The following is a 26,486-nucleotide window of genomic DNA, read 5'->3' as shown; positions in this document are numbered from 1 at the left end:
TGGGTTGTCTGAACCTGTGGCGACTAAACCCGAGCTGTCGGTTCCAAAACACCGGTTACCAGTTAGTTCAATCAACCCTGTGTTAGATAACCTAGAGTTGTGCGCGTTCACGGCGAACTTATAAAGGCATCATCTATTGAGAGTCGAAATCATGAGTGAAACCGGCGAAAGGAATTGAGCACCGTATTTTTTAGAGGCGGAGTAGTCGAGGCTTACGAGGAGGAGAGAACTGTAATAACAAAAAAAGAGCAATACTTAAGCGCCTGCGTCCGAGACCTTGCTTGGCATAGAATAGCCTAACTGACCGTGTAAATGCGTATGTTTAAGATAGCCTATTTAATGTCAAAAGAACAATTAAATAATTCACTGGACATCACGTATTGTATTGCCTGCCTTGAATGATGCTTTCTTAAACTAGCCTAGTTGTCACAGATTGAGTGGGCCATAGAATTCTTTGAGAATCCCAAATGTAATTTTCTATTTTAACGCGGGTCCTGCAGCTGTGGGCCAAGTTCAACTTTTGCGCTCCATCATCGGATGGGTGAATGTCGGAAGGCATGGGTAGCCTATTGGACACATTTCGGTGCACATTTGGAAAATTTAATAAGTGATGCTGACCTGCCAGTTGGTGAAACTACACTTTAATGATCCTCGTGGGTTTGTGTCCAGGAAAACGAATGAAGTTGCGCAGGAACTGCTTTAGCGCAAGCCAAACTTTACGCACCGACCGACAGCTTGCCGATAGGCTCTGCGTCTCCAACACTACAAAAACTCCCAGTCGGAGAGCGTGTGTAGCCTATTAAAAAATATTTTATCCCAAATGCCATCAGCATTCTTAACCAAACTTAGTGACAACATGCATACCCGGCTGAGCTGTACAGCTATATTTAAACTTATTTATTAATTTTCTATAGGCTATGTTTCCCCTTTTTTGTACTGTACTTGTTTTAATTAGCCTATATCTTCAATGTGTCTGAGATGTTGTTTGTCCATCTGTCTGGTGAGCCAAACACAAATGTCCATATGGTGTAGGCTAGCTAGCCTACATTAAAGATTTATTTTATTCTATTCTAATCCACCATGCGTAATGTAGGGATGGAGAATGCTTTTTAAGTAGCCTATATTTAGGATTCAGCTGAAAAACTCTAGCGCTCTTGAAAAACTCGTTTGGAAAAGAATGGATAGGCTATCATGTGATGTCGTGGTCTTATCGCCCTCTCACGGTGAATTGCACGGATGAATATTATATGATTTTGTGCTTCTTTGTCAATCGGACTAGCCTGGCTACAATCGGACCTTCGTCAAAATGAAACGCCATTGCGTTACAAGTGTAAAAATAGCGGCCTGATTGAACATGCACTAAAATAACCGAACATAATTTAACATAACCTGAACAAAACCTACCCCCTACCAGGTTAAGTTCAGAGCCTATGTTACCATAGTTACTTACATAGCCTGATCATTTTTGAGCTTTCTGGAACTGAAATCCCAGGTTTACCGCTAACTCTGGGTTAACATACCCAGTTAAGCCAGTAAACCTGCTTTCTGGAATACCCCCCTGGGATTCCCAGATGAAAACAATCTCTGTTATCAAAATGCACTGGTCTCACAGGCACCTATCAAGGTAGTTGGCCTTGCCCTATTATGGCTTATCTTATATAGGCCATCTCTTTTGAACATTTTGTGTTTTTGTGTCAAATTAGATTTTGTATGTCTGCTTTAAGAGGAATTTGTAGACATACATCTGAAACCTCTGCTTCTAAACATTCTGAACAAGAACAAAACAGATTTTAGATTTAAGATCAAAATATTTTTTATTTTTTTCGAGAGGGGGATGGGGGGGGGGGGGTCATTATAAATAGTGCAAATGCAGCATGTCAGATGACTTTCCCAAAAAAATGTCGGTTATTTCCTACGGGTATCTCACACAAAAATAGTACACATATACCATAATGCAACTGTCAATGGCCACGTTGCCATTCACAAAAAATATACCACACACACTTAAAGATAAAGTCTGCAATAGAGACTGTGTTTTCAGTTTCACAAACGGTTTTTCTTATCTGAGCTTGTCACAGATTTTAAAAGTGTCAACCAAACTTACAGTACACATACACATACTGTATTCACACACAAAAACCACAAGCATGCCTGCAAACACATTCACACTTAAACCTGCTTACACATAGATCATGGCATTTCATTGTTGTTTCTTTTTTGCTGCTGGTTCGTCATTGCACAACTTTGAATCCTATACAAGGTCAGATACTTCCTGAAATAATACTGTGGTTGTTGACCTTGGAAAAAAATACGTAAGGTCCATGTGAGTACAACTCTACATGACCCTGTATGAGATGCATGTGCTGTAAGATGAATATGATTAATACACGTCAGCATTTCAATCAGATAGGTCTACAATTACACAACCAAAGACTTATTTGTTTGTTAAAATATCATGAAACCATTACTTAGGTTAAATAAAGATAGCTGGTGTTACTTCATAATGGATGAAGTATAAATGTCTATGTTTTGAATGACAAATCTTCATTCTCTCTATTGTCCATATTAAAATATTGTATCATTAAAACTGCAAAACAAACAAACACAGAGTCTCTCGACTGTATCTTGAGATGGACTCGATTTAAGGTGATCATTACTGGTGATCATTTAAGGTGCTACGTAGAGCTCCCTGGCACAGCCTCATGTAACAGAACGCACACTGCCACCTCACAAAAGAGTAGCGAGCATTTTCCTGTCAGGCCTCCTGAAAGCTCAAAAGCTTTTGTTACTTCCCTCAGGCCACACTACCCTCCTCAAAGGACTAGGCACAGAAACTTCTCTCGTGCTCCAGGCCTTTAACACAAAACACCTCTCCGCAGATTTGTTTCCCCCTGTTAAGTTCTCCCATTCCCACCCCTTTAATTTTTACATCCAGTAACTTAAAGCAGGCTTTTTGGCTTTGTTTCTTAAACAAAACAAACAGTCAAACCAACAGCAATCTTTTACATCAATCTGATACGGCAGTATTAGTTTCAAAAATGGCAAAGTAGCCTGGTGTATAAAAACAAGAAACCAAAGTGTAACATCTTTGGTGTAGGCAGAAGCAATCGCATGCAGTTGTATCCAACTGGGGACTTCCATTACCAGTTTCACATGCACTGTTGCAATCTACAGTGTGTAAAACACATATGGCTAACCTTCAACACAGCAAGCTTCATGAGACTTTGGATGAACAACAAAGTCCACTGTCAATGACTACATGATGACATGTAAACGGGCAACTGTACAAGGAGATTTAAGCAGTGCAGCGGGCCGGAGATAGAACCTCACATCCTCACAGCTTTTATCAATGAACAGTCTTGAAAACATTTCATGAAATGCTGTCTGAAGATGCCGATGCCCTTCAATGTCCACCATGAATCCATCTAGACCTGCTAGTTCCCACTTCTTCTACAACCAGGAACTTTCTGTAACAACCGGGAGAGGAGATGGGAACGATCAAGTAAGCAGTCAGAGGAGGAGGTCAACAGATGACCTTTGACCCTCTCTCTCTCTCTCCATCGGTCTCACTGGATGGAGCACTTCTCCTTGCGACTGCCGTATTTCTGCCGTCTCCGCTCCAGGCCTCGCTCCAGTCGCTCATCCTCTTCCAGGGCCCTGATAGGACAAGACAGGAGGACCGTGGAGAAAGGAGGAAAGGCAAAGATAGACAGACCAGAGAAAAAGGAGAGGAATGGAGAAAAGATCAGAGCAAAGCGAGAGAACAACAGCGCAGGGGAGGGGAAACAAAACAGAAACAATAACAATCCAAACACTTGCATGATTTACATTCCACTGTATCAGATTGTAGCCTGGCTCCGCCTGTCTACGTACTTCCGCTCAATTACATTTCCCTACAGTGCAGAGAGTCTGGTATCCAGGCTAATCAGGTTGTGCTGTGCGGTAAATAATGCTAAATAACGTGGCTGAGTTATGAGTCTCTTCTCACCCTCTCTCTTTGGCGTCCATGTCGTGCACCAGCTCATCCCTCTGGTTTACCAGGGACACCAGCTCCTGCAGGAGCAGCTGCTCACTGTGCTTATGGGCCTGGGTCTTCTGCCAATCTGCAGCAGAGACAGAGCGACAGAGGTATGGAGAGAGTGGGGGAGAGAGAGAAAGAGGAAAAGATAAACACAAGATGAAGACAAGGAAGTCCATGATACACTTGGGTCTTGGCTCAACGTATGGGAGGGCTATAACTTGTTGTCACTGGTGTTTTTCAAGTGGACTTTGACCCATTTCTCTATCTTGTTCCATATTGGTGGAATGAGTTGCCTAGTGCTCTCCGTTCCTGTGATAGTTTTGGGTCGTTTAAGAGGGGTCTAAAGACATTCCTGTTCAACATGCACTTACTTCTTTAAGCGCTTCTTATGCGTTATGGTTTGTATAATATTGTTTTATTTCCATTAGGCTGTTGATTAATTTGACATTATTGTTTATTATTGATATTCTCATAACCATCTTCAGGTGTAAAAAAACCTACCAAGTGTATTATGGCCTTTTAATTTGCCATGTGCTGGTTTTTAAGAAATGCTGCATATGTGTGGAACTAGATGCTTGCATTTCCTGCACATTCAAAAACTTGCAGCCATCATCATTTTGAGCTGATGTTGTTTCTTGTTTGCAAAATCTCCCAAGTGATGCCATTCCCCAGTGATGACCTACCCTAGCATGTTAGCCTTAAGCGGAAGGCCTCCTTTTCCTTGAAATAGGTGGATAGCCAATAACTCTACACCTTCCTGTATGGGCTTGACGAAAGTTTCACTTCCCAATTGTTCAACCAATTGTAGCACATGTCCCATAAGTTTTAAATCAGCAAATAATGACTCCATTATGAGTCCATTTTCACTTTAAAAGCAATAACTCATGAAAACCGCAGCATGTTTTCATTTCCCTATTTCCTAGGATTAGCCTTGGCTTCAGAAAACAGCGAGAGAACACATAAGCCCAGTACTTGAAAAGTACTGTATGTTGAAAGATTTTTCTAGAACAACAAAAATGTCAGAGTTAAACTTCTGGTATTGTGAAAATCAGGTTTATTTCAGAGGGAAGGCCAACGCAAAACACAAAACCTGTGATGGATACCCACACCTGCTAGCATGGTATACAGTACAGTCATGCTGCAGATATGGTAAAGCAGGTGCAGTGGTCCTTCTGTGCGCAGAGCATTTCTCATTCATACAGTAATATGCTAAGAAACGCTAAGCTTTTATTCACTGAGAACTGACTTCATTCTCATCAGCGGCAAACTGTGCTGAGATTCCATCAAAACTGCACTCCAGTCAGCACATACACGACAGACAAGGGTACGGTTCCTGGTCTCCTCCCAAGTTTGGAAAATGCACCCCCCCCCCCCCCCAAACACACACACACACACACACACACTCCACATTATCAAATTCTGCAGAGAGCCGTTCGCATAAGCCTCAAGTGTAAAAAATGAAGCTCCCCTTATGCGTATCCCAAACAGACACACACCACCACCGGCGAGGCGGAGTTTAGTGCGAACTCTTATTTTGTAGCACTAGCATCTCACCCTGCTCTGGTATGAGTTCTTGGAGCTCTCTCTTCAGCAGTTCGAACCAGAGTCGACAGCGGCGCGCTTCAGAGAACATGAAAAAAAACATTGGGGGAGGAGCCACAGCGAGGGGAAGGTAAGTGGAAGGAGAAGCTGAGCTGTTACTCAGGGGGAGATATTTCCATTCAAAAGGGCACCACACTCAAGGGACGAGGTGAGAGGGCTCGGTTGAACAGCGTTTGGGATTTACTGTTGGAGGGGATGCAGGCCAGGGCATGCACATGAGGCATTTCTGTCAGTGTTTTACAGATGTGCACATGCAGCTCATTGCCACTCTGGCTGTCTACCTGCTCACACTCATCCCAAATAGGAAGGTCACACGCAAACATGAATGCAGACGGTCAAGGCAACCACACTGGTGGTGAATGGCTGATGAGATAGAACAACACTTGAGGGGGAAAAGCAGATTCCCTGGAGTGTTTATCTCTGATATTTGGAAAGGGGAAGATTTCCTGTTTGTTCCTGTTTGTTTGAAATAAAAGTCCCATTTAACTCAATTGTACTTGATCAGTCTAGACATGAGGTATGCAAACATATTTAGTCAGACGTCATAGATAAAACATCTTGTCTACAGCGTAATACAGTAAAACCTACATGCTGCAGTCATCACACAATAGCCTACATTTTCCATAGAGCTGTAGTTACACAACTGTCTATGTAGTGTCTGATAGGGTGCATCATATTCATTCATAATGTTAGACAGTGCATGTTACATGTAGAAGTCCGTAATGTTGCATGAATGCACATTTCAGTAGTGTCCATGTTAAACAAAGAACCACTACCTTAGTTTCTGTACTGCACCAATATCAGTCTGCAGACAGGAAGTCTGACCTACTACAGGTCTATGCGTACATGTTTATTCTTTTATTTTTATTATAGATAAATGATGTGTATTGTTAATGAATGATGACATCAGCATGTAGCTGATATTTGGATTGAATTGTTGGTTAGAAGGTTGACAAGCAATGTAACTTGTGGGTAAGTGCAAAACTATACAAGCAGAATGTAAACATCAACCTTGTCTTGACTGATCAAATACAATGGGGGCAAAAAAAGGTTCACACAAATCAGACACACCATGAAATTCTTATTGTGTGTGTGTGCGTGTGTGTGCGCATGTGGAATAGATTAGTGCTCTGTGTCTCACCCTCCACGGCCATCAGGTCCTGCAGCTCTCTCTTAAGCATCTCAAATCGCCTCTCAAGGTCCTGCTCTTCTTGCCTGTGGACCAGCAAGAGATGCATATTTAATTAGGGATTAGAGAGAGAGAGAGAGACAACACCTAACACCTTACCAATAACACCTTTTTATCACATGCCCAAAGACAACTACATTACACAGATCTAGATTGTGTCAATAACAAATCTAGATCCAGATGAATCTAGATCTTTGATCCAGTGTTCTACAATGTGCCCTTGTTCCAGCCCAGTTTTAGAGGGAAATTAGATATTACTTGCAGATGTCAGACATATACAGAGGAGCAAAGAAAGGAAAAGGACAGATACGATGAGACAAAACAACATGCAAGATAATAAAAACATGAACAGAGATAATCAGAGGGAGAGGAATGGGGGGGGGGGGCAAAAGAGAGAGAGAGAGGAGAAAGAAGAGTCTCTCTCACAGCAGCTGCAGCTGGTCTTGTCTCCTGATCAGAGCATTCTTCTTGTTGACCAGCATGAACCACTCCTGAATCAGCTTCTCCTCCTCTATACGGTCAGTACCTGTGGGGGACAGTAACAAGACTGGTCACACTTACACGACACTGGACAGACTATGGATGAATGAATGGTTTAATGGATGGATAGTGGATAAGTTAATGAACGAATGGATGGGTGGATGAATTGATGGGTGGATGGATAGGAGGATAAATGAAGGAAGAGAGGAAGAAAGAAAGGAATACATGGTAATTGTAGATCTTCACAAGTGTCCCCTCGGGATTGGTCTCACTATTACCAATATGTAATAACCATTCTAAAACTGATAGTCTCGGTCCTTGATTGTGATTGGCTGAATCACGTTCAGTGGCATTGTAAAATGCAACATAAACATACACCTTGACCGCATTTCCTTCTATATTACTGCGCTACCATAACTTGATGCAAAAGTTAAAGTAGCTGCGTCTACGACGTTGCTTGGCAACTATTCAGATAGAGGAAATATTTCTTGGCAAAAGAATGATTATCCATGAATAAATTGTTACATTTGTCATTGCTTTGCCTTTACTTTATGAAACTTTGCCAGGTATTTATAGCAACAGTTTTAAAAAAGCAATAAGCCACTCGAGTCCGTAGCATGTTTTGTCTAACAACGCCCCTTAGCTGTTGTGAAACAGTGTAACCTACACCCTCTCGTGGCTTATTGCTTAATTACCCACCAAGATGAGATGGTAGGCTTAGTGTTTCAGTACAGTCCTTGGCTGCATAGTGTTGACAGAGCTCTAGCAAAACATTATACTGGAGGAAGTGTCTCTGTGTCCTTCACATACCACTCTCCATGAGCACTCGCAGTTTCTTCTCCACGTAGCCTGCCCTGCGGTCAATCTGTCTCTGCTCCATCTCCAGGGCCTGCATCTCACTCTGCACGTACTGGCTAGTGTCCTGTAGACAGCAGAGATAAAGGCAATGAGTGTAGTGTATAATATGAAAGTAAACACAAAGACATTTCAGTTAATGTTAGGGCAAAACAAACTAAACTAATGTTAGGACCAACTATCAGAAACTCTCCCAAGATTTCCATGACACATGTCTAACAAACTATTGCATGGAGTTGTTTAATAATAAATGCAAAATGCAAACAAGACTATGGGCAGGGCTGTGAATCACACATGCTTTCACTGTAAACTGACCTGAGCCTCTTCTGCCATTCTGCCCTCATCCGGCTCAAGGTTTTCTGTGTGGAGAAAAAAGCACACACACACACACACACACACACACACACACACACATAAATAAGCACACACGCACACACAACAAGAGACTATTTGTAGACTTTTCAAGTACTGTGGTCAGACAGTCCAAGCAATTTAAATATCTAAATAGAATTGAAAATATTAACTGCTTAGGCAGCATGGTGATGTGCAGAAGCAGTGGATTTTTAAAATAAACTCAGACAGGAAACTAATCGGAGTAGCATTAATTACAGGGAATCATGTCTGTCCTTAGGGAAATAAATCTGTACATTGTGCCCTGAACTTTCAGTTACTGAGAAACTGCCTTCATAGCTGCTCAATTTCCTTCTGTACTTGGCAGCGGCAAAATCTATCTTCTTGCTTGCACAGTATTTTTGAATTATTAATTACAAGGCAATTAAAACATGAATAAAACACTAAATCAAGTATTCGTCATCCCTGACAGTTGCCTTTTTCTGACTGTCAGTGGTGGCTGAAGTCTGATCTTTGAGAATAGATTAGATGACATGTGGTGTCTTTAGGTATGTCTCAGTCTAAACTGTGTAGACACTAATTACATTAACAATAGCAACAGGTTCAAACACACCTGGCTCCACCAGAAACAAATGGACTGTATGTGCAAAGAGCCTATTGTTGAAGAGGCCTTGTGAACACAAATCAACACAATATTCTTACGTGAGTCTGGGCGCATCACACTCATTTGGCTTGAGGCAATCTGTTCAAGGACAAGAAACAGGAACAACAAATGGGCACAGAAACTCTACTGTCTTCAGAACATTAAAACCAGATTTTCAAAAATAGTTTTCACTTGTTTTGATAAAAAACTACATCACCAACAATGTATTCCTTTTGTTATGTTAAAACCAAATATTTCTTTCATTAAAGTTGCAAAAACAGCTTCAAAATGTAACATCCTTATCTATGCAGTGGCTCAGTTAGAACCTTTGGGAAATCTGTGTTACCTCTAATCGGCTTGGGGCTTCTGACAGCTCTGACTCGTCCATGGACTCTCCCCTGAGCTGCGAGCGTCTCTTCCTCACCAGGTCCGCGTCCTTCACGTGGGCAAACCCTGACTTGGACGATGTCGAGTGTGACCGAGGAGGGGCTACAGGCCCTATCAGGCCCGATCCCGTTCCCGCGGCCACCACCGATTGAGGCCGTTTGGTGCGTGGAGGTGGCACCATGTCCCCATTGGTGCCGTCCCGCTCCTGTGATACTGCCCTCTCCACCGACGCTGGCCGGCTGCCGCTGGTTTCCAGGGTGATGCCGCTCCTCTGGAGCTGTTCCACGCAGTAGCGGGCAGCGGCTTCGGGGTCAGCATGTTCGCGGCCCTCGGCGGCGGTGGCCACGGCGTAGCTGGACTCGCTGGTGTCACGGCCGATCTGCACCACGCTCAGCTCCTGGCCCATGAAGTGCGTGCGCATCTGGTTGAGGTAGGTCATGACGATAAGGCGGTCGGGCACAGCTAGCAGGACCATGTCCGAGGGCGCCATCAGACGGGGGATGCCCAGTTCTGCAAAGCCATCAAACGCCTGAGGGGCAGGAGTGGACAGTGAATGAGAGTGACCTTAGAGGCAGCCTCATGCCCTGTGACTGTACATGCAGCTTTATGAAAAAACAGGCCACATTTGGTAGTGAAAATACTTTTCTTATTATATTAATATTTTCTTCTGATTCTGGGACCAGGAGAGAAAACTGTGTTTAAAAGTTACCATAAGAAAAATGTGCCACTTTTGGACAGAGGTGAAACTTGTGTTTTCTCTGATACAATCATAAATTGATGACAATTTCATCTGTACTACATTGAGGTGGTGGCTCCCTATATAGATTCAGGACAAAAGTGAGACACTTCTATTTCATTTATTTGAGCAATTAAATACCTGGAATAAACAAAAACTGATATATATTTACCTTCTTGTTGTTATGTTTGATGTCGTAAGGGTCCAGCATTTCATAGTTTCTATATAAAGAATGGCAATTGTATTGTATTATCTTCATGTTAAACATGTTACAAATGGACATTTTTATCTACTAACAAAACCTCCTCTCTATTCTCTGATCTGGATGCTTACATTTTATCTGGGTGAAAATGATGCAGGATTGCACAGAAAGCCAGTCCATTCCGCCATGAAGTGCTGAAGTTTGTAATCTTCACTCCTTTGTGATCCTGGGTCACCTCTTGACACCATTGGAGCAGGGACTGGCTGGAGGTCACCAAATTGGGAATCTTTGAGAAAAGGAAATATAATTTTGGAAATGTGTTTGTACTTCCTTGTGGGAGGGATAATACAATTCTAATTCTCCCTATATACAATCTATATTTGATGCTATATCTTCTCCGAGTTGCTCTGGTTTATAAACTGAACTTGGGAAATTGGACATATTTAACAAAAAACATAATAAAATATAACAATATAATAATAATAATAATAATAATAATAATAATAATAATAAAAATACATGTCCCCAACTCTTTTCCTTTCTCACATTATGGTAAGCAACCGCATTATTCTGAAGCTAAATACCTCCTGAGATGTGACTGTGTCTGTCTCCCCCTCAGCTGGGCCTATCCCCTGAAGGTCTACCGGGTCTGCTATCAATTTCTTCTTGTTGCGTCGTGGCACGACAGCTGGAATGTCCGAGAGCTCTTCCTGACCGGCGGATGGCGAGTCCTCCGAGCCACTCAGGCGCTTCTTCATGCGGGGTCTGGGAACAGGGAGAGTGGAGTCCTCTGCTGCCCCCTCCTGGCTGAAAAAAAGAAAAACACACAGGTCCTAATAAATCACACAGTTCACAAAATGAGGTTAAAACTTAACTTCAACTGTTAAATTGACTTACATTTCACAAAACACAACACAACACAATACAACAATGTACAGAACAAACATTCATCCACCATCTCACAGTTCACGACCATCATTGCTGAGGTGTGTTAAATAATGAGAACAATTACTTTTAGGTGCTAAAATAAGTACTTTTATAAACTCAATATATTTTCTACACCTAAATTTACATCACAATGGATCCACAACATGCAATCCCATCGCCCGACACCTGAAAACCATGACATGTTTGTATCTTTGGCTTCTTACTCAGCTTACCTTTCATCAGCTGAGGCACTGTCACCTTCAGCTTCTACTTCTACAGACTCTTTGCTCTCTGGCATCTCCTGTTCTGCACGCCCAGAGTCTGCCTCTGCCACCTCAGAGCCTTCAACAGGCTCCATAACATCCGACTCTGCTGAAGACTCTGTTTGATTTGTGTGGTCAAACATTTCTACTGACTGCACGGGTCCGTCCGTGCTACCTTCTGTTAGCTTCAGCACAGATGTAGTTTCTGGCGCTGGTTCAGCATTGGCGTCGGTGGTTGTCTCCTCATCCATATGTGTCAAGTCTCCTGCCAGTAAGACAGCTGTCTCGGTTTCCCCCTCAGAGGCTGCAGTGGTGACTGAGGGCTTTGATTTCTCCTCCCTCCCATCGCTGCTTTCAAATGCTTCAACAGAAACGGGAGCGGAGGAAGAATCTTTACAGATGCCCTCATTAGACAGTTGATCCAGTTTTGAGAGGAATGAATCTTTAGTCTCATAAGAACCTACAGGCGAGGAAAGTGGGGAGTCTGAAGGAGGGCTCCCATCAGTGAAACTCCCACTGAGATGCTTTTTGGAGCGAGGCATAGGGACAGGCAGGCTTGCCTTCTCTCTGGCCTCTAAGTCTACTGACATTTCTGCCGCAGATGTTAGCGGTTCAGTGGGTGGTGACGTGTCATCTAGGAAAGCTCCGCTTAACCGTTTCTTCATTCGAGGCATGGGAATAGGTAAAGTCGATGAAGCCTCTATTTTTGCTGGTTTGATTGCAGAAGACTGAGGTACTGTAGTGGGTGAAACGTCATCTAGAAGAAAAGTTTCGCTTAGCCGTTTCCTCATGCGAGCCATGGGGACTGGTAGGCTTGCAAGGCCTTCTGTCATCCCATTTTTACAAGCCTCAATGTCCACTACAGGTTCACCTGAGCTCAACTGTGAGTCTGCAGGTGATGTCACATCATCAAGAAATGATCCACTAAGGCGTTTTTTAATCCGAGGCATGGGAACAGGCAAGCCTGACAGACCTTCACTCACCCCTGTTCCACAAACACCAGACTCTGCAGCTAAGGAAGAGTCATCCAGGAAAGATCCACTGAGGCGTTTTTTAGCACGAGGCATCGGGACAGGTAAATTTGACAGGCCCTCTCTCACCTTGGCCACCATCTCCACTGCTGCTTCCACTGCACATGACTGAGATTCTGCATGTGATGAGGCAACATCCACGAAAGATCCACTCAATTGCTTCTTCACCCGAGGCATGGGAACAGGTAAGTTTGTTAGCCTCTCAGTGATGGCCTTACCCCAGGCCTCTTTGTCCGTTGCTGGAATGTCATCTAGAAAAGATCCGCTCCGGCGCTTGTTAACACGGGGCATGGGAACAGGCAGCTCTGCAGGTTTCTTCCGCATCTTCACTCCAGATATGATCTCAGAAATGTCTGTGTCTGGTTTCTTCTGATCCGATACTTTGGCTGGAACCTTATCTGACTCTTGAGTCCTTAGCCTTGTCTCCCTCCAACTTCCCGTACCACTAACTGCAGCGACTTCGCATGACTGAGACCTGCCCTTTTTTATTCGAATGGGCACCACCAGGTCCTTTGGCCCAGGTGATCGACCCCTAGACTGAGTGTTAGACGAGGATGTGGTTTCTGTGAGAAGAAAAGACGACCTGTTTTCTTTGGTTGGAGGTTTATCTGACTCTTGAGTCCTTAGCCTTGTCTCCCTCCAACTTCCCGTACCACTAACTGCAGAGACTTCGCATGACTGAGACCTGCCCTTCTTCTTTCGAATGGGCACCACCAGATCCTTCGGCCCTGGTGATCGACCCCTAGACTGAGCATTAAACGTGGACCTGATTTCTGAGTCTAGAGATTTATCTGACTCTGAGATCTCCAGCTTCATATTCCTCCCAGTCTCAGTACCGCTTACTTGGGATACTTTGCATGATTGAGACCTGCCCTTCCTTTTTCTCATGGGCACCACCAGTTCTTTTTGTGCTGGTGAACGGTCTCTAGACTGAGCTTTAGAGGTAGAATTGTCTTTAGTGAGAAGAGGAGAGGGTGTTTCTTTCTTGATACGTGGTGGTGGTACAAATTCTGCAGTTGGCAAAGCTGCAGGTACAGTCTGATTGTGTTCAGCAGAATGAGTGTCAATGTCTTTGGATGTACCCTTGTTTTCCATCGCATCTGTTTTAAGTGGTACAGAATCATCAGAGATAGGGGCACTAAGTTGTTTTTTAGTCTGTGGCAACGGGAGAGATACATCTAAAGTTCTAGGTTGTTCTATCTCTTTCTCAGAAGGCACACGTTCATCTGTAGGCACTTGAGGCATTTTAGATGAATCAGCTTTATTATCCAGTGTCTGAGGAGCTTTTTCCTCCACAGCAAGTTTAGAGGAAACCCCATCTACCATTTCCAGTAAGGACAAAGTTACCTGCTGCTGCCTATCACCTTCAAAAGACTCCATCGAAGACACACTTTCAACAGCAGAAGTCTCTACACTTTGAGAACCCTCTGACTTGTCCTTCTTGCTTCGCTGAGATGGAGTGAGTTTACCAACACTAGAGAGAGCAACCCTCTCAGTGTTCCCTGTATCTGAATCAACAGCCTGTACAGCCTCTCTGTTTAAACTGTCATTTCTCTTTGCACGTCGTGGTGGAACCAGATCGACTACAGCGGCAGGCTTTGATCCATCAGTGCTGGGAGACCTTTGTGAGACGAGTGGAGTCTCCTCAGTGGTGGGCTGTAGAAGAGAAGGAACAATAGCCCCTTTTGCACTGAGGTGCCCGGGACTGTAGGAAAAAATGCAAAATCAGGCAAACGACCATGAATTACTGAGAAAATCATTTCACCCTTTCCCCCTTTCCTTCAATCACTTCACTTCACACTTCAATCAGGACAAATTGTGAAAGCTGAAGCCAAAATGAGCCCACAAAGACAAGACAAACAAAAGTCCAAACAGACAAAAAACACTCTTTCAATGAAACCAATTCCAACCAACATACTAACAACTTTGTGTGCACAAGCGTTTAACAGACGTCTGACATGCAGACATTAAGATTAATATTGCACCAGTGGGAAGCTGCCACATTGTAACACAAAGGTGAATGGATTGAGCATTTTATTTGCAACCAGAGACACAACAAAGGGCCTTCAAAAACCACAGACAGCACACAACCATACACACAAACACTGGCGTCAAAAGCACTGTTTATGTATGTGAGGATGCAAACGTGAGGGAAGGTAAAGTTATGCCTGCAGTGTTTGACACTGAGTGCTGTGAAAGCCGTGCAGCCACCCAAAAACCATGGTGAGAAGTGCCTTGCACTCACCCCTGTTCCAGAAACATCTGTTTACTTAGTTCGTCCTCTGTGTCAACAGGGAGTGTTGGTATGCTCTGCTCCAATACCTTACTTGGTCCAGAGTCTGCCTCCTGTCCTGACGTTTTCTCTTTAGTTTGGCTCAGCAAGTCCACACACAAGGCTTTCTCTTCCACTTCCTTCACCTCAGAGAATTCCTCCTCTTTGTTGATCTCATAGAGATCATGCTCTGTTAGAGGAGGCCATTTCTTCATCACACTAAAACCACTACCTTCAACCAGCCAACACTCATCCTCTAAGGCCGACTCAGATCTGCCCTCAGATAAATGGTACATATATGACTCTGCAGCTTCAGGAAACTTCACTGCTTCCTCTGCTCCAAGGTATGATGATGCTCCCATTGCTTCCTCCTTGCTTTGAATAAGTCCATCAGTGTCACCGGGGTCCACAGAGGAGGAGAAATGCTTGAGATTGTCCATATCAGTGGGATGTGGAGGTGATGGGCTTGAGGGATGTAATATTGCAGCAACAGTCTCATAACTATAAGAGAGGTGGAGGATTGACACCATAAACAAACACAGGGAGATGCTCTGCAGAGAAAGAGAGCCAGGGCTTCCAGCCCCAAACATGGATTTGTCTCAGAGGAAACACTCTGAAGGAGTCAATAGGATGGTAGCATGATGTTAAGGTATGTCAACAAATGCTAATTGAACAGGGTAAGTTAGTATCAGTAGAGTATGTCACACTGTCTGCAAAACTAACTCACACTGTTCACTTACCCTTTGTGAAAGACATCAACTATCGTCTTTACAAGGCCTGACGACCCTCCCTCTTTTTCTACAGAAGAGTCCTCAGCTTCCAACACCTCCCAATCTAACACAAGCCCAGACTCTGAGAGGTCTGCAGTGTCATGTGCAGAGGATGGGGAGGGGTTGTCTACAAGGACCACATCCTCTTTACATTCCCCTTTGGCTGGACTACCAGGTTCGCTGACAAGAAGGACAGCACATTGGGCATTGGGGGAGAAAATTTGTGGGGAGGATACAGTATGGATCTTTGAAAACATACTGGACACAACACATGCAATACAAATCAACATCACAGCAAAACCAAAATTAAAACATTGGTAGACCTTACTTGCCTAGCCTCAAAGAGCAAGAGTTTAACAAAGGGTTCACAAACGGCCTTCATCAAACACATGCAACCTATGCTGCCAATGTGCAAACACTTGCAAGCTCAGACTAGAAAACAGAATAATTATAAAGAGAGTACACAGCATTTTAAAATCCTAAAGCTCTTTTGTGTAAGACCACCCTTAGCCAAGGTTTTGCGAGGTTTGACCAGGGAACATCAGATATGTGTCTATCTCAGCTAAACACATGGCAACACTGCAATCCATGCAGAAAGCAACCTGCTCAGACTTACCCAATGAATGAAATATCACTTATTTGCTTCACTTCAATGCATATTCCTTCAACAAAATACACAAATAATGTATATTCCAAATGATAATAAAACATTGCTCAAGTAGAAAGAGCACTCAACAGTATATACAACACTCTTACCAGTGTCTTCAATGTCCTCGCATGTCACCAAGTCCGACACGTCTGTATCCTCCACTACACTTTGCTCAGTGATAACCTTAACAATGTTCTCAGTTTGATCATTCGGTGCTATCTCAGGGCAAGCTAGACTTTCAGAGTCCACTTTAGGGGGAGGAGGAGCAGATGGGAACCCAGGGATCCTTGCCTGTCTTGGGCAAGATGGTAGCAAGACCACCATATCTTTATAAACCTCTGTGTTATCAGTTATGGGATAGGGAAGTGCAGTTCCAAATTGTGTTGCCCTCAAAGGTCTCTCCAGTGACAGTTGCTTATATGATACAGCTTCTGGTGATTGAGCTTGGTTTATCAGTAAAGAGGGAATTCCAGGGATGCAAGACTCCTTTGGGCATGAAGGAGAAAGCACACTCGATGTATGTTCCTCCACTACTGGGGGCCTACATAAAGATGGAAGGCCAGGATTTGTAGCCCTGATTGGACATGTTGGTTTCAAGAGAAACATGTTTGCCACAGTCTCTCTATCATACTGACAGGCAGTGATCATGGCAGACCTCTCCTTCAGTGGTTTCTTGACCTCTGTACATGAGTGCACTGACCATGGTTTTGAATGGCTTATGTCAAAAATCAACATAGTTGAAGAGGGCATGCCCAGTATGCTACTGACTCTTGGGATGGATGGAAGAAGGGAAAACATATATGGCATCTTTTTAGCTACTGGTAGCGGGGAAGAGGGGAAACCTTGAGCACAAGCTTTTCTCGGGCATATTGGTGCTAAAGATACCATTCTTTGCATTATATGACTTTCATTTGGCAAACTTTCCAGGACAGAGGAAGTCTGTACCAATGACTGCGGACTTCTGAATGGTTTCTCCCATTCTGGCATGTTGATAAAAAGCCACGGCCCAGTCTGCAGTCTCTCAGTGCAAGGGATCCCGGGAGCACAGGATATTTTTGGACAAGAAGATGTCATATTTATCATATTGGACATTTCCCAACACTTGGGTTGTGGGGCTGATGGGAACCCAGGAGCACATGCTTTTGTTGGGCAAGATGGCACAAGTGCATACATATTTCTATACTCTGGGCCTGAGTAACAAGTAATACCTGTAATTCCTACCAACTTATCTTTTAATGGCTTGCTCCAAATGAAGAACTGGATGTCACTAGGCCTTTCTGATGCCACAGCACTCTCTATGGATGGGCAACCAGGAACCCTTGCTATCTTTGGACAACATGGGAGAATATCCACCATATTTGGCTCTAAATTAACATGGGATCGTGGGGCAGATGGAAACCCAGGATGTCTTGCAACTTCTGGGCATGAAGGCACCAAAGACACCATATCTTTACCAATTGTTTTATCACCTGACTCTAACATTTCTATGGCAAAACTCTTCATTTGAGGAGGCTTTTCCCATAGAACAGTTTTGTCAGGAATCTGATCAACATTAGTCTCATCTTGAGATGGCATTCCAGGAACTTTAGACAACTTTGGGCAACATGGGAGAATATTTGCCATATTTGGTTCTATATTAACTTGGGGTCGTGGGGCAGATGGAAACCCAGGATGTCTTGCAACTTCTGGGCACGAAGGGACCAAAGCCATCATATCTTTACCAATTGTTTTATCACCTGACTCTAAGAGTTCTATTGCAAAACTCTTCATTTGAGGAGGCTTGTCCCATAAAACAGTTTTGTCAGGAATCTGATCAACATCAGTCTCATCTTGAGATGGCATTCCAGGAACTATAGACAATTTTGGGCAAGCATGTGCAATATTTCCCATGGCAGGCTCTTTTCGTATCTGATGCTTATCTGTTATATGCTGAGGTGCCGAAGGGAAACCAGGGACTGAGGCAGCAATGGGGCAGGATGGCACCAGAGCCCACATTGTGCTACAGATCTTTGTGTCCTCTACAAATATCTGCCTGGGTAAATCTGGTCTCTTCTGTGGTTGCCTCACCCACAGATCTCCCCTGACATTTAGCCACTCAACGTTAGGTTTGTCTGCTGGCTGGGCTAACTTTGAAGGGATACCAGCAATATTAGATTTGTTTGGGCATGATGGGAACAGAGACTTCATGGATGGCATTTGTGCTTTCTGAGTTCTCCTTGCTGATGGGAATCCAGGGATACTTGAGGCTGAGGGACATGAGGGAACAATGGCAAACATGTTTTTCATAATTTTTTTGTTTCGTTTTGACATTTGAGGGAATGGTGTGGACAATATAGTTACTGATGTTTTTCTCTTTAGAGGTTTCTGCCATGTGGGGAATTTGTTAACTGGCCAAGCTGTCTCATTGATGTAGGCATTCCTAATGGATGGCATTCCTATGACTCTAGCTACACTTGGGCAAGATGGTGTGAGATTTACCATATTTGCTGCCCTTTCGACTTGACAGACCACTGATTTTGGCGAGTCTACAGATGGAAAACCATCTGTTCTGGCCCTCTTTGGGCAAGAAGGTCCTAAATTCACCATCCCTGTCATCATGTCTCTTTGCTCTTTTGGTATGTCCACTTGCAAGACATGCAATGCCTTTGATTGTTTCTCCCACAATGTGCTTTTGTCAACTGAGCAGCTCCCTAATCCTGTGCCTGTGCTAGTGATTTGCATGGACGGGAATCCTGGGATACTGCTTGTTCTTGGACATGCTGGCACCAAAGCAGTCATACTTCCAGATCTAAAGAGCAAAGGATATTTCCGTGAGACATTTAATATTTTGTGAAATATTCAAGCTTTGTAAAATATCCGTGCCACAAAAGGCATGCTGCCATGTCAGTGCATTTCCACACAGATACCAAGCATGTGTGTGTGCTTGTTAGAAAATTAGCAGAAATTCAACACAAACAATACCCATCATTCCAGTAAACACCACTCAGATCAATCCAGGTTAATATGTGTACATGGACATGGAGGAGCAAAAACAGTGAGACATCAGACCAGTTCACCAAGTCAGGTCACATTCCAGTCATGTAGGTATTCCACAATAAACTAGTGCTCGTCTCTGTAATACACATTCTATTACACAGAAACTCAGTCTAGTCTTCTGTCTAACTGAACGGGTGGAACAAATTAATTATTATCTGCTATCGACACATTGAAATTAAAGGTGCTCTAAGCGATGCTGGGTAACGTCACTTCTGTTGATGTTCAAACAAAACAGAAAGCTAGCTCGCTACTTCCCCTCCCCCTCCCTCCTGTGCAATTGAAACTCTCCTAAATGCGCATCCCGTTGATGATTTGCTGGAACAGTTTGTTATGTTTTTATGGGCAAGGTTTGCCCAAGTTGTTTTGTGGCTGTTTTTGGAGCCTGGGTTGTCCACAGATATCGCGTTTTTTGTATTCAGGACACAGGCAGCTAGCGGATGGTGAGGTGATGTTTGCTGTAAGTGACAAAAAATGTTTTAGCCTAAAAAACGTATGATATCGCTTAGAGCACCTTTAAGGGCGCTTTCACACCTGGCTCTTTGAATCGCAACATGGATTGGTGGATGTCCCCAATCCATGTTGTCATGGATGATATGTGAAAGCAGCAATCGTAACTCTGTTTCGGAACAAAACAAGCGGACCGAGACCGCTTGGAGGAGGTGGTCTAGGCTCGCTTTAATCAAACTCTAGAGCGGTTTGGTTGTAGTGAGGAAGCAAACAGCCCAGTGAAGAGGAACAACTCACTGGTGCTTACATTTTTGCAGACCTACACATTAGGCGACAAGTTTATTCCATTTTTAACAAAGTAGATATCTAGCTAGCCTATGTTTTGAATTTCAAGCAAATGTCTTTTAGGCTAACTTTACCGGTGTTGCGCACAAAAACGGGAGAGAAGCCTAGACTTTGGACACACACACGCACATATGGAGCTCTTAATAAATTAAATCTGGGGTTTAGTGTAATGTGGCTGCGGGATAGTGTCTTCAGCTGTCAAATGTGGCCAATATGGGAACAATTAATAGCCCGTGGGTTTGTTTGTAGACCAAAGTTTAATCTCACGTGGGTTTGTTCATTTGATCCGATATAAATGCTGCCATGTGAACACAAACAGAGAAAAACTGTATCGATTCAGCCTGTGATTCGGAACAAAATAGGTATGAAAGCGCCCTAATATTCCAATACTACTTGGATGCGGTATTAATTTTTCAGTAGCACTGAACAGTAGCACTTAGGCAACACACTGTCACAAGAATGCCATCAAAACTCACCTTTCCCTAACAGTCAAAATTAATGGTGTATCTGGAGTAGAGTGCCACATTCTGCACTGTATATGCCTGAAATAGTGCAAATGCAAATATTTTATGTATTATAAGGATACCAACGGCAAGGAGTCTGATACAAGCACGAAACACACGTTCTGTCTCCTAAACTTACCCTCTCTCGAGAGTGCCCTCATCTCCTCTTTTATATTTCCCCCCAAAGACTGTGTTCTCCTTCATAAGGGTTGGTACAGAGATTAAGACTGGGTTTGCTTCTTTATCATCATTTGTAATATGGGCAGGTAGAGGTGGATGGTCTGGTTCAGATGGATATGTTTGTTTATGACTACTAATATCCTGTGGCTGTGACAGAGTTTTCAGTTTTTCACAAGGTAGTTCTATATGACTTTTAGAGGCTATGGAAAGATAGTCAGAAATGTGATCTTCACTTGGTCCAAGTGGTGTCGATGCCAATAACCTTTCCATAACCTCACTGATCTCTGGTGGCTGGTTAACTGAGTCAGGCTTTGGAGCAAGAGAATTTTGACATGGGCTCCTGTCAACAACCAATGCAATATCTTTGTCTTTTGTTGTGTCCGTGCCAGGTAGGTGAGATGGCAGTATGCTTGCTTTGCCTGGCAAATGCCTGGACTCTAACCTTTGCAGAGAGGGAAAACCAGAGGAACTTGCATTTGCTGGACAGGATGACACTAAGGACACCATGGTTCTCATAAAATATTTGTCCTTTATTGAGCTATATTGGGATGGACAGTCCAGTATATGCAGGCATGACTTGTCCTTGTCCTGTGGTTTTTCCCACAATGGTTTTATATCTGCATGCCATTTAATCTCTGCATCACAACCTGTGTTTGATTGTTGAGTGGATTGTAGACCATGGACCCTTGAAGACTTTGGACATGATGGAATCATACTGGCCATAGTAGGTGCCCTGAACCCTTGGGGTCTTGGAGCTGATGGAAAACCAGAATTTCTGGCTTTTCCTGGACAATTTGGTGCAAGGTAGAACATTCCTCTGATGATAATTTGATCTTTAATTGTTCTGTAATGAACTGGTAGAACAAGAACAGACTCAAATGATTTGTTCTTACGTGATTTAACACAAAAAGGTTGAACACCTAATGGCCAATTCATTGCTGCGCACTCATTTTGGGACATTTGTATGGACGGTACTCCCGGAATCCTGGCAACTTTTGGACAAGACGGCAGGAGGTTCATAATGTTTGGAGCGTTGTCCACCTTTGGCCTTGGTGATGATGGAAACCCAGGTGTTGATGGTTTTCTTGGGCAACATGGTACCAGGAGTGGCATACTTTTTATTATCTCCCTTTCAGAATCATCTCTTGGTCTATACTGTGCAGGTTGCAAACTTATGGCTTCACATGGCTTCCTTTTGAAAGGTTTGATCCATAATGGCATCTCCCTGATAGGCCAACCTTTGATATCAAACTCTTCCACTAACTTTTTGGCAGATGGTATTCCAGGGACCCGCGATATCTTTGGACAGGATGGTAAACAATTTATCATACTTGGGGCCCTTTTCAATTCAGGCTTTGGTGCAGATGGGAAACCAGGCACTCTTGCTTGTCCTGGGCAGGTGGGGGCCAGTTTAAACATGGATCTTCCAATATCTCCACCTTCTTTTGATAATGTTACTCCTGAAGGTAAAGGTTTAAATAATGTGGATGTGTTCTTTATTTGTTTGGCCCAAAAAAGTTTCTTGTCCAATGCGTACCACCATGGCATATCTTGTTCTGCCTTAAGAGCCTTGATTGATGGGAAGCCCATAATTTTAGAAACTTTCGGGCACGAGGGCACAAGGTTCACTATAATAGGAGCCCTGCATATTTCAGGCCGTGGTGCTGAAGGACAACCATGTATCCTTGTAGTTTTGGGACAAGATGGCCTCATGTTTGACATGTTAACATTTTTCTCCAAGGGCAAGAGGCCTGCTGAAAATTGGTGTATCCCAGATGCTTGTCTCTTCAATGGCTTATCCCACAACAATGAGTTACATGTCAACCAGCCACCAGAGCCTGTATGTAATCTTGAAGGTAGCCCAGAAATGCCTGAGGATTTGGGACAAGTTGGTAAAATATTAACCATGCTTGGAGCATTACTTAGGTGTAGCTTTTCTGGGTCTCTTGGAACAGATGGAAAACCAGGGTTTCTAGCTTTTCTTGGACAAGTTGGCACCAGAACCACCATAGTTTTTAACATTTCCATATCATGATAGAATTTACCAAGGTCATGAAAATGAAGGATCCTTGGTTTTCCCTTAAATGGTTTATAAAATACAATATCTTCAGATGGCCACTTCAAGGACAGTGTTTCATTTGAGACCATTACAGTTGGCAATCCTGGAATATGTGTGGATTTGGGGCATGTTGGTAAAATATCAATCATACTTGGCATTTGAACTCTTGGATTCACTTTTGGTCTTGGTGTAGATGGAAAACCTGGAATTCTGCTTTCTTGGGGGCAAGTTGGGACTATAGCCACCATATGTCCTCTGGCTTCTTTGTCTTCATATGCTTTGCCTGGGGAATCAAACACCAACACCTTTTCTCTACAACTGGGTTGACATAATGGCTTCTTACTTTCAGACCACAAGCATTCCTTTGGCTCCTCCACCTTCATTTGTTGACAGGATGGAATACCAGGAATATTAGATACTCTTGGACAGGTTATAAGAAGATCCACCATGTTTGGATCTCTGACAACCCTTGGACTATCTGCCATTAGCATGTGTGTAGATGGTAGTCCTGGAATCCTAGATTCTCTTGGACAACTTGGTGATAAGTATGTCACACCTTTTGTATCTGCATACTCTTCTTCGTCTTTGCTTAAGCTCTCTGGTGCAGAGGCCTGAAGGATAGCAACTTTGGAGATGCTTTTGGATGGCTTCTCCAACAGCACTTTCCTATCAAATGTCCACTCAAGTTGGGCCTCATCTGTACTATGGCTCATTGTGGATGGCAACCCAGGAGAACTGGAGACTCTTGGACAAGATGGCAGCAAAGCAACCATGGTATTAGGTCTAAGAGATAGGGATACCAGAGGAAAAAGTCAAGGACGATGAAGGTGGGATACAGATTAAATATATATTCGCATAACAAGCATTGCTTGTTCACATGCAAGCGGAGTGCATGTAAAGTATGGCATTGTTTGAGAGTATTATCATCCAATATGGAACCTATAGCGCTACTGTTCATGCTGTCATGGAAGTCTAGCATAAAAGCATTCATGCTGCTGGTCTCTAAGATCTGAAAATCTAAAAATGTCAGAACTTCAAAACAAGCTTCCTTTTGATAAAAGCCAGACTAGAACCAGAAGTTTACTGAATCAAAAGTGGATACAACTAGGAGGAGAACACACGCCAACCTTGATGTGAATTAGTGTGAACGTTAAAAAGCCTGTGGACTGGGTCAAACGGTGCCATGCCACACTTACCCCCAATCTGAGTGAGGCTTTTCAAGATCCCCTATGCTCTTGGATGCTTCTCTCTCAGAAGAGAGAGTAACTTTCTGCTCTTTTTCTTCCCTCCTTTCTTTCCAATCTTTTCCTGTCTGTGTTTCTTCTCTCCAGTCTCTCAACTCCTTTCCCTCTAACAAAGCGCTATGTGGAAACTGGTGCACAGACAGGGGAAGAACTGCCTTGTCTCTCTCTGGGGCAACCACAGCACCCTGTCCAGAGACCGACCTAGGGGGTGAAGGATGTGCTGGCTTCAAAACAAATGCAGAGGTGTTGGGGGCCTCTTTAGACTCTAGTGGGGAAGCAGATACCACCACTGATGATGAGCTCACAGGTGAGGCAGGGTGAGAGGTGGGGTCAAGGGATGCTTCTATGGGAGGTGTCTTTGGGCCATCACTTCGTGTTTTTGGCAGCTCAAAATATGTCAATTCTGAGAGACTGGATTTCTTTGGACTAGATGGCAGCATAGATGTCATACTGTCTGGTCTAAAGAGGAAATGCATAATGATCAGAGACTCTAACGAAATTCTTAAATCAATGAAATATTTTTTAAATAAAATAGGAAATTGGATAAAATAGGGTTTATAGTTGCCAAGCCACACAACATAGGGTTGTAATTGCAATGAATACCAAACGCAAAGCAGCCAGTGGCACTGCCACCAACCGTCACCAGTTTAAATCTTTATATTAGGTTATATCATAACAATCAAAATCTGCAAAGCAGTTCATGCTCCATTTGTAAGATGAGCCAAGCCATAGTTAAGTTACTCCATTTTGTACAACAATATGACAATATGACAAAAGCACAGCTTTAGGATTACTTTTTACACAACTTGCACACGACATACACATTCTTATTTTCCACAGCCTTTAATTCAATGATATGGCGATATTGCCAAGTACTGAACACATTTTTCCCGACTGGAATGGGTCTATCGGTCGACGTTGGGTTTTGACTTGTGTTTGGGCTGCTTCTCAAATTAAAACAGAGTTGCATTGTTTGCATGATAAAATGTCATCAAGTAATCTCAAACAATGTTACTATAATCTGATTAAACATTTTTTATCGATTTCTGGGCTGATTATAGTTCATTTTGATTTTTGTAGTCTGATTACTTAATCCAGATTGCATGTAATCCATTACTTCCCAACCCTGGATATGACACAGGTGGCTGAAGCATTGCATAAATCTGTTGATTAAAATGTATAGCATCAAGAGCACGAGATTATTAATGGAGCCAGTTTGTGATTAAAACATACTGCAGACATCTTAAGCTTTACATACAAATTTACACTTGCATTTTTTTCATACAACTGTTTCATTAATATGTAAGTGTCAAACAAAATAAAACTCTCCACCACAATTACCACCGTAATTTGTGGCCACAACACGCAAACATTGTAGAGCAACCACTTTCAAATCAAAAAGAGATGCAAAGCATTGCTATTTTATAAAGAACCTGAACATCAAGCCGCAAGATGTTCATTTTTCTGTCCACAACTCATGCATCTTATTATTGTAGAGAAACTACTTTCAAATCCAAAAAGAGATGCAAAGCATTGCTATTTCATATAAAGAACCTGAACATCAAGCCGTGAGATATTCATTATTCTGTCCACAACTCATGCATCTTATTATCACTAACCCTTTTGCTGCCTTGACAACCTCCAGTCCAAACACAGAGTCGCCTTCCCGTTTTCTCTCATAGCCTCTTGATTCTGTGCGACCAAGGTTCATTTGTTTTTCTTCCGCTAAATTAAAAACAATTAACAATATATAAGACTGTGTAAGGACTATATGAACCCTAATTTGAATGATGGGTATAGTGCAAAGTCTTAAGTCTAACTAAAGCTAATTTAATAACTGGCAAAACCTCAATAAACAAACACCGTGGCCTTCACTGCAAACACTGATGAGCGCAATGCTCCCACAATAGTTCATGCACTAGAACTTTGCTTGGTGATCAATTTTGCACTTTCCCCACCATTTAAATTAGGGCCCATTATCTTAAAAACAAATATACTGGGTGTATGACATATGTAAAGTTATTATACAAACATAATTATATATGCTTGTTTATATGTCTACTTACTTGGACTTATTGAACTGGAGAGCTCCTCTTCTGTCAGTGTGCTCAACTGTCTCTGGTACTCTGTAATGACATAATAAGCACCATTTTAAATTAATCAGTTCTCCAGGACACATCTGCCTCACTTCACACAGCTCCCCTGAGCACCGATGCAACCTGGAACTACAACCACCAGGGGGAGCCCTATCTGCTCAACTCATCATAAACTCATTTCTATTCCTCCAGTATCAC

General features: G+C 43.0%; 1 protein-coding gene across 16 annotated transcripts in view; it reads right to left on the bottom strand.

Annotated features, from left to right (window-relative positions):
* The window catches only part of ehbp1l1a (EH domain binding protein 1-like 1a), a 64,968-nt gene that overhangs the window by 9,273 nt on the left and 29,209 nt on the right, over positions 1–26,486 (bottom strand). For 5 of the 16 annotated variants that reach the window (XM_042069496.1, XM_042069501.1, XM_042069503.1 and 2 more), the window contains 22 exons: positions 26,259–26,318; positions 25,812–25,917; positions 24,145–24,651; positions 20,849–23,731; positions 20,683–20,748; positions 16,486–19,166; positions 16,346–16,391; positions 15,700–15,909; positions 14,933–15,460; positions 11,627–14,392; positions 11,051–11,273; positions 10,598–10,752; positions 10,437–10,485; positions 9,488–10,057; positions 9,201–9,240; positions 8,463–8,506; positions 8,103–8,214; positions 7,239–7,338; positions 6,765–6,838; positions 5,576–5,641; positions 3,989–4,103; positions 1,789–3,657 (listed from right to left, as the gene is read on the bottom strand). In XM_042069496.1, coding sequence (XP_041925430.1) covers positions 3,567–3,657; positions 3,989–4,103; positions 5,576–5,641; positions 6,765–6,838; positions 7,239–7,338; positions 8,103–8,214; positions 8,463–8,506; positions 9,201–9,240; positions 9,488–10,057; positions 10,437–10,485; positions 10,598–10,752; positions 11,051–11,273; positions 11,627–14,392; positions 14,933–15,460; positions 15,700–15,909; positions 16,346–16,391; positions 16,486–19,166; positions 20,683–20,748; positions 20,849–23,731; positions 24,145–24,651; positions 25,812–25,917; positions 26,259–26,318 — 11,492 coding nt within the window. In that variant the 3' untranslated portion in view covers positions 1,789–3,566. Of the gene's footprint in view, positions 1–1,788; positions 3,658–3,988; positions 4,104–5,575; positions 5,642–6,764; positions 6,839–7,238; positions 7,339–8,102; positions 8,215–8,462; positions 8,507–9,200; positions 9,241–9,487; positions 10,058–10,436; positions 10,486–10,597; positions 10,753–11,050; positions 11,274–11,626; positions 14,393–14,932; positions 15,461–15,699; positions 15,910–16,345; positions 16,392–16,485; positions 19,167–20,682; positions 20,749–20,848; positions 23,732–24,144; positions 24,652–25,811; positions 25,918–26,258; positions 26,319–26,486 lie in introns of those variants that run through there. The other 11 variants (XM_042069498.1, XM_042069502.1, XM_042069500.1 and 8 more) reach the window with 11 other exon arrangements.

This window comes from Alosa sapidissima, chromosome 18, assembly GCF_018492685.1.
Source record: "Alosa sapidissima isolate fAloSap1 chromosome 18, fAloSap1.pri, whole genome shotgun sequence".
Lineage (NCBI taxonomy): Eukaryota > Metazoa > Chordata > Actinopteri > Clupeiformes > Clupeidae > Alosa > Alosa sapidissima.
The sequence above is the reverse complement of the archived record's forward strand: the minus strand, read 5'-3'. Positions and strand labels throughout refer to the sequence as shown.